The sequence below is a fragment of the Lethenteron reissneri genome, chromosome 24 (assembly GCF_015708825.2).
Source record: "Lethenteron reissneri isolate LAM-NWPU_2019-01 chromosome 24, ASM1570882v1, whole genome shotgun sequence".
Taxonomy (NCBI): domain Eukaryota; kingdom Metazoa; phylum Chordata; class Hyperoartia; order Petromyzontiformes; family Petromyzontidae; genus Lethenteron; species Lethenteron reissneri.
This window is the reverse complement of record NC_083802.1, coordinates 10,958,173-10,973,725: the sequence shown is the minus strand read 5'-3', so window position 1 is coordinate 10,973,725 and position 15,553 is coordinate 10,958,173. Positions and strand designations below refer to the sequence as shown.

The 15,553-nt window shown below is 45.3% G+C and overlaps 2 protein-coding genes across 3 annotated transcripts in view; one reads left to right on the top strand and one right to left on the bottom strand.

The window, feature by feature from the left end:
- The window catches only part of LOC133346344 (coiled-coil domain-containing protein 33-like), a 97,183-nt gene extending 93,872 nt beyond the window's left edge, over nt 1-3,311 (bottom strand). The window contains 1 exon segment of the mRNA XM_061557840.1: nt 2,999-3,311. The gene's annotated coding sequence lies outside the window, so the exon portion shown is untranslated.
- A 318-nt stretch (nt 3,312-3,629) lies between these two features.
- Nucleotides 3,630-15,553, top strand: part of STRA6 (signaling receptor and transporter of retinol STRA6) — a 28,404-nt gene continuing 16,480 nt past the window's right edge. The window contains exons 1-9 of one of the 2 annotated variants that reach the window (XM_061558249.1): nt 3,630-3,758; nt 4,821-4,905; nt 5,065-5,171; nt 8,026-8,127; nt 8,835-8,969; nt 11,276-11,342; nt 11,966-12,051; nt 13,135-13,145; nt 15,259-15,387. In XM_061558249.1, coding sequence (XP_061414233.1) covers nt 8,890-8,969; nt 11,276-11,342; nt 11,966-12,051; nt 13,135-13,145; nt 15,259-15,387 — 373 coding nt within the window. In that variant the 5' untranslated portion in view covers nt 3,630-3,758; nt 4,821-4,905; nt 5,065-5,171; nt 8,026-8,127; nt 8,835-8,889. Of the gene's footprint in view, nt 3,759-4,820; nt 4,906-5,064; nt 5,172-8,025; nt 8,128-8,834; nt 8,970-11,275; nt 11,343-11,965; nt 12,052-13,134; nt 13,146-15,230; nt 15,388-15,553 lie in introns of those variants that run through there. The other variant, XM_061558248.1, reaches the window with a different exon arrangement.

Here is a 15,553-nt window from a genome sequence, read left to right as displayed (position 1 = left end):
ATTCGCAGCCAAGGAATGGCATGCAATCCGAGGTTACATCCACTGAGGAAGAGATGGAGCAATGAAACCACCTCATGTGCAGATACGAGGTGGACTGTTTCATCACAGAACCATGAAAGATTACGATGACTCGAGGAGGCTTTTATCCGGCAGTGTATTTTGTCATGACGAATGCTGATGATGATATAAAATGTGGATGCAATTACAACAAATGCTAATTCAGCAAAGAAAAGAGTAAACTCACAAAAAGTGTTCTGCTTGGGCTGTAGCAAAAGACATTGTGATTTTAAAAAAATTGAGGCAGAAATGGTTCTGAAAAGATGAGAAATTAACTCTAAATCCCGAACCTAAAACATCACACATAGCCTATTGAGATAGCACGAATGGCAGACCACACCGTTTCAATATTGATGTCAAGACTTATTTCAAAACAAATTCAGTATTTGACAAGTGTTGCTCTTCACCCAATCTTCAAGACATTGTCCTGGTTTCCCATCTCTACAAAGGGGGAAAATTGGCAATGCGATGTGGTTCGGCTGATGCTCTTAGCTGACTGCCACGTAAACAGACTGACTCTGTAATTGGAGAAATGGCTATAAATTGCACGTAGCCTTCCATGCGGAACTCAGCATCCAATACAAATCTTGGCTTTTATACATTTATCAGAACGCCCTTTTAAAAATTAATCATCGGTTAATTTGATCATTTATGGTGTTTACGCTCTCTCAATGCTTCACACCTGAATCTGCATTTGCCAGTGCACTTAATGCAACAAAACATGGAGAAAGAAAAACATGCGCATATCTTCACGTTTTTATATTATTGGGTCTTTCAGTAAAGTCACGTAGATAGGTAAAAAAAAATAACGACGTTTCGATCGCAACGCAAGCGGTCGTCATCTTCACGATTTTACTCTTCCCAAACCACCAGTTTGACAAACGCAAAACGGCCGCTCCGATTTTTTTTCTGGCTGTACCGCGGAAACTTCCACCCAGCACGCGCAGCAAAACGATGGGCATCGTGCAGAAACAATGCGCCGGTACAAGCAGAGAAAAACCCCTTGGAGCGCCGTACAGCAGCACGAAGCCGCAAACACCCAGGAAGCAGAGGCACAAATGGCCCTTTGCAATAAATAACTCAAAATAATCATTGGCGTCATTCGTTAGAGCAAAGTTTCACGATATAATTTTGCGTGGAACTGGGACCCCAAAGTGTATGGTGAGGGCCCTTTGCCTGTAAGATTGGAAATTCACCAACAATGGTTCCAGCAGGCATGACTGTGTATCACAACCTGACTGCGTGTCAAAGCGTGACTGTGTCAAAACCAGTCCAGAGTTTGCATGTCTTGAATCAATGCTGCTGCAAATTATGCACCCCTGATGGGTTGCACAATAAATATGAATCTTCATGTGGAGAGACAGATTCATTAACGAGACCTCTGCCTATTTACTTTGTGAGAAATAACGTTACACAACGCGGCAGCGTTTTTTTCCCCAGAAACATTCTGAAGCCTATAGCAGCTGCTGCTGCTGTGCGATTTGCCAAGCCCGCAATTACAACAACAGCAACAAGAGGAAGACTCCAACTGCTGCCATTGCTTTAAGGGAGGTGACTTTTACAGCAACACAAAGCAGCAGCCGTCGACTCAGCATTTCAGCCGGGGTGAGTGGCAACACAAAAAAAAGGAAATTAACTCTGCTAAATTCCACTGCCCCAATAGCAGGGGATGAATGGCTTCCAAGTCTTGTGCCGTTCCGGCTTCCAGTTTAAACTTAAAAGGGCACGCGCGGTCGTGCGTGCAGCTTTTCATAGTCAGGACTTGTATCGGTTACCGCATTCTTCACGATGGCTGCCTGCCGTATGAGCAATCTCTCTCAGGTCTCACCTTTCCCCATCTAATATTGTACTCGAGCGTTTGCATGAGAGACTCGTTGTGCGTGACAATGAATTTTCGTGAAACATTTTTTCAAAATTTTACACTGTTTAGGGAATTTTTTTAAAATATTTATTTACCAATTGGTTAATGCTGGCACACAATCATCTGATCCATAGGTGGCAGCCATCTCAAGCCAGAGGACGAGAGGACTCTAGCCGCCCCAATGCCACGCATATAAAGGATTTATAGTGAAAAACTTAGTTTTTACGGGTTAATTTTTTGTTTGTTCCAGCCGTCGTTTTGGTCTCGATACGCTGGGGGTCTCTCAGTGGCGGGGCGTTGAAGATGTTCGGCTCGTCTCCGTGTCAATCAACCTCGTGTGCCGTGCCTTGCAGGGGAAAGAAGGGAGCCCAACAGTAAGGTGGAAGGGCAATTGCTCTCGGTTATAACTTGTTTAGGAGTGCCTTCTGTTTCTCTATTTACTCTCTTCCAACTTAAATTTCGATTTAAAGCTTTCGTGACTGCAGGGATTCATCTTCTTGGTTCTTTCGGTAGAAGGGAAACAATAAAATAATAAAAATAAAGCATAATAAATTAATTCTCACGACGTTTCGGCCACAACGCAAGCAGCCGTCCTCGGGTGAAGAACAGGTCTGACTTGTATCGGTTACCGCATTCTTCACCTGAGGACGGCTGCTTGCGTTGTGGCTGAAACATCGTGAGAATTATTTTATTATGTTTTATTTTTATTATTTTATTGTTTCCCTTCTACGTGACTCTTCCAACTTGTTCCGAGCTCGCCCTGGGAATTGATCGAGTGCCATGAAGAACTCAATAACCTCGCTGGAAACGCAACGCAATCATACGCAACGTCGTGTTGCGACAACGCATCGCTCTTCACATCACAATATTCAACGTTACGTTTAATTACATGTACTCTTTTCACTTGCAATGGCTTCATATATTCTACCAAATAATGAAATGAGTAATTATCTAATCATAAATCATTACTTAATAACTTACGATCGGTCACTTTAAAGTGAATATCACTTGAATGATAAGACGATAACGGTTTGATATACCTTAACGATGAATGCGTGTGACATTATAATTCTAACTTACCTTTGTATCCTTCGGTGACACTTTATGACAAAATCCACCGCTTTGCGTGTGCGTGTGTGTATCTCTCTGCTTGATATCCAAGCGCGTTCATGCAAGATCAGTTCCCCCAAGTAAGCACCGATAGACTTGTGTTAAATAGAGTCATCCGTGTTGTGGGGAGAGCGAGAGTCGGCATCCAAGGCGTCAGAAGAAAATCCGCGTCACGGCTCCATTGGTAACCGGGCTGAGAAATATAAACAGTTTGATTGAACCACGGTCACACCACCACACCACACACACACAGAGCCGGCAGCAGCCACCCACACCACCGTGTTTGCTTTGGTGACGATCAATTCGGTTCGTAACGCAAGAGTGAGTGTGCACAAAGCAGAGGGGTGGGGTGTGTGAAACGGAATGGTCAGTTTCGATGGGCACCCTTTTTTCTTGTTGATAAACCACAATGAGATACATCCCTGACTTTAAATAATCCTTGGCGGCGAAAGATTATCTCGGCAAAATCCTGCGACGAACAAAAATATATTCTACCATTTTCAACCGTCACAAATACTACTTGAGCAGAATAAACACGTATGATAAATGGCTTATATATTATTTTTTCTGTGTTTAAACGGACGCTGTGTTATTTTGGCAGCGTCGGTGTACAAACACCGTGTCAGGCAGCGACTCCACTGTTGCCAAGACACAACGCAATCTGTTGACGAGCGCCCCGGGAATGAACTGGGGTGTGAATTTGGAGTGTTCCTTAACGATGCACGTGCGGGTAAGATATGTTTGCTGTTAGCGATGCGTTGCACTTTTAAACGTTGTGTTGAAACAAAGGCCAAATATACAAAGTGTTTCGCCGATAAAAGTGAGCATTGGGATGCCACTCGTGTCTGCTGGCAACACTGAACGGGCAGCAGACTTGATGCATTCACGTGTCACGGGTCAGTTGCTCCATAGGAACATCGGACAACCGTTTGTTAGCAACTCATTTAACTTCAACTTCAACTTACATGTACAGCCACTGCTGAATGAAGGCCTCCACGTGCTGTTCAGGCTGTGCGGGTTTGTTTGACCACCGTGAACCAACATAGACTAAACACAAGCAAAAGATGCGTGTGTTGCACGGTCAAAAGGGTTTGTTTTATTGTTGCATTGATCTGTGCTGAGACACCTAAACAATAAACATTCGACGTGTGTATAAGAATACGGTCTGCGAGCACCGGCTCCTCTCATTTGAGGTGCAGTGAGTTGAAATGGGTTGTCAGACGCTAAACACCTGTTGTAAACTGCACACTATGAAGCTTTTAAGAAACGCTTTAATTACAGATTGCAATGCGCCTCTGTAATGCACAGCATAAGCTTTACACCACACCACAGGTCTTTATTGGGGGGGTGAGTGGGGTTGCAAGTGCAATTTAAAACCATAATGTATCATCTAAAGTGTGTGCATTACATCGAATTAGATTCTAACGACAGCCAGCGAGAATGTGTATCGCCGTTGCATTAACGTAATTGCACGATATTTTTATACTTTAAAAAAAATCTGACTCAAAAAGCCATTATCAGCTTCGTGACAGTTAACTCGAGTGCGCTCCGTTGCAGGTCTGCTGAACTTTTATTTTTTGCTTCAGTTTGTTATCATTGGTATCGCTTTCAGTCGGGAACTTTTAAATAACACCCGTAAACATTTAACACTCTTGGCTGTCGACGCTGAAGTTTGTTTTTTATCAGCCGCTGTTGCCATTTTGCGAGATAAGACTCAAGGATTCTCTGATAAGCGAGTCACCCTTTTGTGATGCTCCACCCCGCGGTGGGTGCCTGCTTCGCTCTTCAACAGGACCGCCGTGTGACGCCTCTCATATCGCGACGCAACTGCCACAAACTCCAAGGTCTGGCGACTTAACAATTAAAAAAACAAACAGGTGAGTTGGCTCTCATTGTTCTAAACATCTCTGCAGCGCAACACTACGATTCTTGAGGAGCTGCATCATCGCTGTGGGAATATCTACGCACGTTGGTTCGAGGACTTTGTATTGTGAGCTCGATGTGTACGTGGTGTGTACATGTGCATTCATGGACAGACAAAGGAAGGGACAGAGAGAGAGAGCTCAAAGTTTCACCGAAAGACAGGGCTCAAAGTTCTGTGCACCCAGAAACATAGGCTGCATGTTCTACGCTTAAACCACAGGTACGTCGTTTGAGTATGAAAAATCGGTAATTCACTGATTTTAAAAATACGTAAAAAAAACCACTGCTTTGTTTTAAAAGACAGTGTTCAAAAGTGTTGACTGTATTGTTAAATGCGTGTCCTCATATGCCTTAAACTATGTCTTGTTTTGGTGAATAATATCCTGTATATATTCAAATGGTGTATCACTCTTCCTGGTTCTTTCGGTAAAGTCACGTTGCTTTACCGAAAAAACCAGGAAGATGAATCCCTGCAGTCACGAAAGCTTTAAATCGAAAAATGGTGTATCACTTTTAAGTGATTTTAAGTGTGCTGGACGATGGACTGCTATTTCTAATACGCTTGAATACGTTAATGTCTTGCATGTGTGAAAGTGCCAAATAATCCATGTATATAATGTTTATGGCGAATGATACCAATACTGTAACTGTGGTATTCTTTCTTTTATTGACCGTTATTGCGTTAGTATGTACTTATGCACATGGCCTTGTGACTTCAAAGTGAACCTATCTTGGCACAAGTATTTCGCTGGCGTCAGTGTTGCTGTTCTTATATAGATGTGCACATGCTTGCGTGTGCCAGTGGTTGAATATGTGGCGTGAGACAAGACTTCATAATTTAATAAGATAAATATGCACATCACGTTAAATATGTAAGTGAAAATAAGTAGTTTGAGAGTCTCCAAAAGAAGAACGTTTTAAAAATGTTTCTGCGCATGTTGAATGCGTTGCGTAAGTTGAACAGCGAGTCGATCGGCCCCGCATTCAGTGGAGGGAAATTTAGTGGCCAGTAAATATCCAGCCAACATAATAGCACCATTGTGCGTCTGTTGTGTGTAATTTACGGCAAAACTCTGAAGTGAGTCTTTTTGAAAAAAAGCTGCACGAGGAGGGGGGAGCGGGGGCTGCTACGGCCCCCATCGGCAGGGAAAAATGCCTCCAATGCTCTCAATCCTTTAATGCCCCGCACATTCACAGGCATGAAAACCGATAGTGGGCTCTGCTGAGTGTGTCTGGGACAAACAAAAAAGCTCTTTTGCTGCACGGTGGCTTCTCGCGTGTGAATCGACTTGCGCTCCTTTCGCAACATCTGTAATGGGTTTAACTTCAAAGAAAAATAAAATTAATGCGTAATTAAATATCGGTCCCACGTCCATCATTAACACGGGCCAATGTTAACGACGAGTGTGGGTGGAAGACGTTGGGACAAGTGCAGAACCTTGCTTTACGTTTATGCATTCATATAAGGTGACTTTATCACATATAGTAGTATGAGAGGAGCGGTGGCACAGTGGTTAGTGTACTGGGCTACAAACCGGGTGACGGGTTCAATTCCCAGCCACGGCTAACATCAGTGGCGAGTGACATCTGAACCTATCCTGCTCCCCCCCCCCCGGTCTGCCTTCACCAAACTTCATTAACCAGCGTGGTGAAGTATAGTCAAACTACACTCATGACCAGGCCTTCATCCAGAGGTCAATTTACAAAGGGTACAATATAACACATATGCAATGACGCCGACACACGCCTTGCTATTCGGAGCCCTTTTATTCGGACGCAGCGCCAGCGACGACGCGTGGGACTTCATTCTTGATGCTCGAAGTTCGTCCTCTTCCCAAACGTCCCCTTCTTTTCCACCCCCTCGAGCCCCCTTTCTGGAAGCTTCGTTCACCCCCCCCACTTCCATTCATCCAATCCTCGCCGTCCTCCTCCTTGGTTGTCAACCGTCGCACCGACCGTCCACCCTTCGCTTCCACGCCTCTTACGTAAAAAAAAAGAAATCCCCTCGAATGCCTCTTTTGAACCTTCGCCCCTCGACGAATCACTCTGCACCGATCCGAGGCACATGGTCGCCTGTCCTGACTGTCCGTTTGCACGCACGCTTGTTGCTGGTACAGTGGTCTGTTTTGCCTCGCTCGTTCCACGTGGATAGTTGCATGCGTTTAAGTTTTCCAAGTACAAGGGCATTGGAGGGTTCTTTTCTGTTTTTAATTCGCATCACTCCAATGTCCCTTATTTTACCGAGTGTTACCAAACTCGCATCGTAATCACCACGGCACACACTTTAAACGCAGTTGTAATTAAAATTAGAAACATGGGAATTTCAAAGCCAGCGATGTCACCGTCTCTCACAGCCCTTCGATGTGACAATCCATTGCTCGCACCAGCGCACAAGCTGATGTGTCAACGTCCTCCCGGGCACTCTCCATTCCTTGGCTGCCACTTCGTCACGAGTCTTAACCACCGCCCATCGTCCCTGTTTTTAGTGAGGTGCCCTGTCCAGCAAGCCTACTCACTCTTTCTTAACAGGCAATGCGATGTCTCTAAATTGTGTCTGCCCTCGAGTATTGTGGTTAATGCAGACACGATTCCTTGTGAAAGGTTTCAGTTTGGTGTTTCAACATCGTAACACCTGTTTTGTTGCCAGAAAAAAGGGGAAAACCTATTCTCATTTTTTGGTAACCGGCAAAGGAGGCCCCGTGATGACGATGTGTTCTCACGTTTATTTTCACAACATCCTCAACAAACTTGGAGCTTCGCACCAGAGACAATGTTTTACAGTGCAGATAGATGAGCAAGAATCATTATTATTATTCTTATTTGCAAGTGGGGGAGAAGCTTGATGAAGCAGTGCTCACACAAGGCCCTGTTTTTGTGGCGTTGAGCGTTCTGCAAACTCGCCCGCGCGCGCAATGAGCGACACTTGTGAGCGGGCCCTCTTTGGCTTTCGTCCAGGCTTTCACTTGAGGAGGAGTAATGGGGGAAGAGTTGGGATTTAATTCGTTGCCGGAGCTTTAGGGGATAAACTCCGCCTCGAACAGGATTACGTTCCTTTCGCTCGCACTCTTGTGCAGGACTTGGTGCCCAACAAGTCGCTCGCCCCAACTGGGAGGTTGCCGCGACGTGTGTTCCGCGTCAGGCGGCCGCCCGGTGGTGCTCGCTTGCAAGACGCGCAGGTGAGTTTCTATCGCTTCTTGATGATGTCGAGCAACTTTCAGGAGCACGTCAGTGTGGCTCGCTTCGGTGAGAAAAGTCTCGCGAAGTGCAGGTGAGGTCCACGATGTATCGACATTTTATTGTGGTCAAGCACACAGGTGGCTTGATTATGCTACACAATGTAAGTAATAATAATAACAATTTACAGTCTTTTGTTAATCCTCTATTGCATGAAGCCCTCCCGATGCTCTGTGCGTCACGGGACTTGTTTAACCATACTTCACCACACTGGTCAGTGCAGGGCCGATTCAGATATCACTTGTCACTGATGGCCGAGAAGTGAACTCAGGTCATCGCGTTCACGGTGCAGTTCGCTAACCACTACGCCACCGCTCCACGTGGCATATTGCTGCTGCACACGCACAATACCTTCAGCGTGATAATTGGCACTTCACATGAAGCAAGTTCCTGCATTATATTGTCTATATTTGCCCCACATGTATGCCACGCGTAAACCAACCGTGTGTGGCCGTATCTTGGCCAAGTTTTATTTAAATTAACTACGAGTGTGTAATTCTAATGTTGACGTATGTCAGCATTGGTCATGTTAGAGTTACTTACGATGGGCTTTGCTTGAAATTGCTCCAAGCCAAAATCGTAAACAGTTGAATATCGATGCAGTGTCCAGTGTAATTTAAAAAATACTTTGTGATTTCTTTATTTTCAGGTACACCTGCAAACCAAGCAGCAAGTGGAGTCTGATAATATAAAAAATAAGCAGAATGGCAGCCCTCAACGAAACAGACATGAGCTACGACTACTACGAGATTGGCGTAAAGCTGCCGGAGGAGCCAGTAGCCACGTACGCTCGGGTCAAACACACCGCACAACCGCGTCGGACGCAGCGTGTCACGTGAACCTGGACGGTGCAATGTTACGCACACACCCAACATTGCGGCACGTGGAACTTACAGCTACACACACCCAACATTGCGGAACGTGGAACTTACTGCTACACACACCCAACATTGCGGCACGTGGAACTTACTGCTACACACACCCAACATTGCGGCACGTGGAACTTACTGCTACACACACCCAACATTGCGGCACGTGGAACTTACTGCTACACACACCCAACATTGCGGCACGTGGAACTTACTGCTACACACACCCAACATTGCGGCACGTGGAACTTACTGCTACACACACCCAACATTGCGGCACGTGGAACTTACTGCTACACACACCCAACATTGCGGCACGTGGAACTTACTGCTACACACACCCAACATTGCGGCACGTGGAACTTACTGCTACACACACCCAACATTGCGGCACGTGGAACTTACTGCTACACACACCCAACATTGCGGCACGTGGAACTTACTGCTACACACACCAAACATTGCGGCACGTGGAACTTACTGCTACACACACCCAACATTGCGGCACGTGGAACTTACTGCTACACACACCCAACATTGCGGCACGTGGAACTTACTGCTACACACACCAAACATTGCGGCACGTGGAACTTACTGCTACACACACCCAACATTGCGGCACATGGAACTTACTGCTACACACACCCAACATTGCGGCACGTGGAACTTACTGCTACACACACCCAACATTGCGGCACGTGGAACTTACTGCTACACACACCCAACATTGCGGCACGTGGAACTTACTGCTACACACACCCAACATTGCGGCGCATGGAACTTACTGCTACACACACCCAACATTGCGGCACATGCAACTTACTGCTACACACACCCAACATTGCGGCACGTGGAACTTACTGCTACACACACCCAACATTGCGGCACGTGGAACTTACTGCTACACACACCCAACATTGCGGCGCGTGGAACTTACTGCTACACACACCCAACATTGCGGCACGTGGAACTTACTGCTACACACACCCAACATTGCGGCACGTGGAACTTACTGCGACACACACCCAACATTGCGGCACATGGAACTTACTGCTACACACACCCAACATTGCGGCACGTGGAACTTACTGCTACACACACCCAACATTGCGGCACGTGGAACTTACTGCTACACACACCCAACATTGCGGCACGTGAAACTTACTGCTACACACACCCAACATTGCGGCACGTGGAACTTACTGCTACACACACCCAACATTGCGGCACGTGGAACTTACTGCTACACACACCCAACATTGCGGCACGTGGAACTTACTGCTACACACACCCAACATTGCGGCACGTGGAACTTACTGCTACACACACCCAACATTGCGGCACATGGAACTTACTGCTACACACACCCAACATTGCGGCACATGGAACTTACTGCTACACACACCCAACATTGCGGCACGTGGAACTTACTGCTACACACACCCAACATTGCGGCACGTGGAACTTACTGCTACACACACCCAACATTGCGGCACATGGAACTTACTGCTACACACACCCAACATTGCGGCACATGGAACTTACTGCTACACACACCCATACCAGTGTATGGCAGACTTCTAGGGGCAAGTGCTGACAAAGATCTATTGGGGCAAGTGCTGTTAGTGAGCATCTGTGAATGGCGGCACGGCACACGAGGGGGGATGGGTGGCCAGCACCACGCCCGGGCGCCTTTGTCTTCCTAGTGACGTTGTTTACACATCGCACCAGGTACTCATTTGAGGCTGAGTCGACCTAGGGGAGGCCCAGGACCGGTTCAGATGAGCGTCACTGGTATATGAACACACTGCTACACACACACCGCACCGTACGAGCACAGCACATAGAACACAAATGCTACACGTACAAAAACACTTAACACGTCGGTTACCGTGACCAATATTCGCCAAAATAGAGTTGTTTTGGGCTAGATCGCGTAAATACAAACATGTCGTAAAACCTTCCACCACCGACATACAGTTGTAAATGATGTGGGTTTACTCTCCAACACACCGGTGTGCTGAACTAGTAACTAATTGTCATGTTTCGTTTACGTGACAATCCTTACTAATTGGCTGTGTCGGGCGATGGTTGCGGGTTTAACGACACATTTATATATACGCGATCTAACTCAACAAAACCTCGAATGGATACAAAAGCGTGGTAAGCAGATAACAGCCGTTTTGTGTTAAACTGACCTTGCGTTTGCGTTTTCTTTTAGGCCCGAGCCACCGTGTGAACCCAAGTTCAGGGGAGACTTCCTCCACCCTTGGGTTGGCGTGGCATCGGTAAGATCACCTAACGATAGCCGCTGTCACGCTCTCCGATGTCTTTTCTCGGATTGTGCCGCACTGATTTCTCTTCCTAAAATAAACCCCCCGGGCACGCGGGGTGAAACATCGGACAATCGTACCGAACGATACATGGTGGAACTTGAAAGCACATCAGAGAGCTGTGCGGCAGCACAACCGTGAAAACCCTACTCAGCAGTGAAACATCACTCGTGAAAAGTACAATCGCTTCATGCCGTTGATCTTCATCATGGGACCTCCTTTGCCAGTACTAAATTATGATAATAGGGTTTCCCCTTTTTTCTGGCAACAAAACAGGTGTTAAGATGTTAAAACACCAAACTGAAACCTTTTACAAGGAATCATGTCTGCATTAACCACAATGCTTGTGGTCAGAATGCAAACAAAAAAATACTCTGATAGTATATGCATTGTCCTTGAAACTGATTTGTCCAAACCAGAGACAGCTTTCTTTTGAGCCTCGTCTCAAAACGGTGTTGGACCAGAGGACGCCAAAAGGCGTCGATCTGTTTCAAAAATGTATTTGGTATTATGGAACGTGCTTGTTTATCAATTTGTTTCTCGATAAGATTTTGAGCTCAAATGTGCTTCGCCCACAGCTCGTTTGCACACTCGGACTTTCCTTCATTGTCAAGCGACGACAGTTTTGTAAGAATTGCTCCAAAGGATATCCGGGTCTGTTGGCGTAAGTACACGGCATTTTTACACTCATACTCTTTGGTGTTTTTTTCGGTTAAGTCACGTAGGTAAAAAAATTAAATAAATGAAAACAACTCAATTAAATCACGACGTTTCGGGCGCAACACAAGCGTCCGTCATCAGGTGGGAAATCATGGCCTGCTGCTGATGAAGACTGTTTAAACGACGAACGCTTGTGTTGCGCCCGAAACGTCGTGATTTAATTTAGTTGTTTTCATTTATCTTATTTTTTACCTACGTGACTTTACCGAAAAAAACAAAGAGTATGAATCCTTGCAGTCACTAAAGCTTCAAATCTAGAATACACGACATTTTCTTGTTGTGATGCACATTCGGTGTGAAAAAAAGGCGTTCTAGCATTGCGCGGTATTTAACACGTTAATATGTTGCTAGTAATGTCAATGTGTGGTCCATCACGTGATTAATAACGAGGTTTCAGTGTAATTACACCAGGTAAAATTAAACTCTTTACTATTTTTCTATTTACTATTTCGTTTACTAGGTAAAGCCGACAGAGTGACTACCGCTGTTCCAGAAGTGATCTGGCTACAAATGATAGCTCAACCAAGTGGCATATCATATATCTGGGAATTCATAGTAGCAGCCAAATACTCTAAACGCATGTTTCTATATGTGGAGGGAAAACCCGGATGACTCGGAAAAAAATCCACGTGACCACGGGGAGAACATGCAAACTCCGAATATACAGGCATGAGGGTTGGGACCGAACGCACGACCTCCTGCAAACCAGGCGAGGGAGATAACATCCCGCCACCACAAGCGAGAATAAGAACCAAGGCACAGAATTTAGGGGCCACATTCATAATTTACGTAAATCACAATCAGTTATATCTAACCAAATAAAATAAAGCTATAATCCATTGCTCGAAACCTATCCTTGAAATTGTGGAACTTGGATTTCTGCAAATTTGTTCTGCAGAATCAAAAATAATTGACGGAACTTTTTGCTCATGAAACACTTTTTGAAAGGGACTGAACAGTTATTATCACTGGAATAATGAACTTGAATGATCTTATCACTGTGTAAAAGTGAAGCGTCAAAAGCTAGTCCTGTCTCTTATCGAGAAATATCTGCACAATAAGATGACGTCATTAATGTTGAATCGTAGATCAAGTCTGGTATAATATATTTAATTGTTATTGTATTGAATTGTATACACAATTGTAAATGTACAGCCCATTTTTTGTCAATCTATTGCTGTATGAAAACGTCCTCATTTGGGTGGGTCATGGAGGTTATCCGAACATACTTCACCTTGCTGATCAATGAAGGCTGGAGGTGGGGAGCATAGACGTTGAAACATAGTATAGTACAACAATGGATTTTGACATACTGGCCCCAATGTAGCCCTGTAGCAAGCCTACCACATATATGTTATGCACGGCACTCGCCCATCCAAGCATTGTCCAGGCTCCAACCTGCTTAGCCGACGAGATTGGATATTCCGGGTGATATCGTCATAGCCATACATATAATTGGCAGGCTGAACGTTAGCCCATCATCTCTCTGGGGTCGATAAGGTGAATACCACATTGTGGGGAAGTCAACGTTCGCTGTTTTATGGAGAGACTCTCTCCCCATTGCAATAATGTGGAATTTCCACCACTGACTTAGGGCTGTATGTACGGTATGTTGACCTTTTTTGCACCGTACGTAGCCAACCGTGCTAATTTGAGGTGCTGTAAACAAGAGGTAAGCACCGCCTCGATGCTCACTTAAGTAGGAAATCACTTTGACTTTTGAAATGTAAGCGTTCAAAAAGCCCGAGTATAAACTGACTGACAGCTTTGTAAGGACTAAGGTTTGTGGATTTCGCACCCAACTCAACTTTTTAGAAATGGACACGATAATACATTTCAACAAAGATATGTACCAAGATTTCGAGTGAAAAATAGGTGCTACCATGATCAAGGTCGTTGTTTACAAGATTTTTAAACATTACACAACATTGAATATTTTCTTTCAGTTACTGTTAACATCAAACTTCAGTAGATGTATTTGTGAACCAAAAACAGATTGTGCTATTTGCCAGCCACTTGAAACTGACACTGGAATTCGGAATCATGGAGAACAGGGTACATTTTACATGCAAAACTTTACGTCTAAATTATAATAACAATCATCACCATGTGAGCATCCTTCAGCTCCTACCGTATTGTTTGTATTATAAGGCACACCGTATCTTTCCCCTAGATTTTAAAGCAAAAGTTGTGGTTGCGTGTTATAATCCGGAATATGTGTAACGTTATTGAGGCCGAGCATCTCGTAATCCAAAGAATAGTGTAACATCCATGGAACAAACAAAAAACATCAAAGTAGCTTAGCACTCAAAGGGGATGCTCATGTCCAGTCCAAAGCTCAGAGGCAGTGGTGGAAATTCTGTATTCCTATGGCAAGGTTCAGTTTTTCCACGGGAAAACCCACCGCTGAGTTCCCATCAAGAGGGACATCCGATGTTGTGGGAAGGCAGCAGAAGGAAGGAATGAAGGCCGGAGTCAACCCATGACCGGAATTTGAACTCATGCCCTTCCGGTTGTGCAGCGGGCAGTCTAACCACTGTGATGCTAAGGATGTAACTGGACCCTCTGGAGTTAAGCTACAGGCTCGGGAAACACGACAATACCTACACCCCTATAATTACTGTAGGTTCTAGCGAGTTAATTATTTCGTCTTTTGTGGAAACTGTCATAGCAAGGAACAAAAAAATCTATCTCAAGACACTCATACACCATGCCTACATTCAAACAAAGACAAAGATCCCCCTTATAGCCTTAACAGACTGTAGGAGCAAGTGCTGTTAGCGAGCACCTATGATGGCCGGCACGACACACGAGGGGTTGGGTGGCCAGCACCACGCCCGGCCGCATTTGTCTCCCGCGTGGCGATGTTTACACACCGGACCGAGTATTTATTTGAGGCTGAGTCGACCTAGGCGAGGCCCAGGACCGGTTCAGATAATGCACGCACGCACACACACACGCGCGCGTGCATTCCTTCCACCCACCACATTCAACGCTCACGCGAATCCCAAAGTGTTTTTTTTTTCTACGATGTGCATGATAATAAACCTGACCAGACTAGCAAACGCGTATGAAGAGAAAAAAATCCTCACCAGCTGTGATGACATTAAAAAAAACAATCCATCATTTTGAACTTTGCAGGCCCGTCCACTTCTGGAAAACAGACCCAACCGCAAGCTGTTTGCGGCAGGCTTTGGGGTCGTGCTTTGCACCTTGTGCCGAGTGGCCTTCCTGGACTCCCCCCTGCCCTTCGCCACAGGAGACATCAAGGAGATGCAAGGTTCATCGATTGACCGTCCAGTGATCCCGGACTTGATTGACACTTAAAACACGACTACGTTTTACTTTATCGAGCGATATTAGAGCTCTTTTGCAGAAGCGACCTGGGTCACGAATGATAGACCAACGAAGTGGCTTATGATGTGGAAATTTGTAGCGGCCAAATA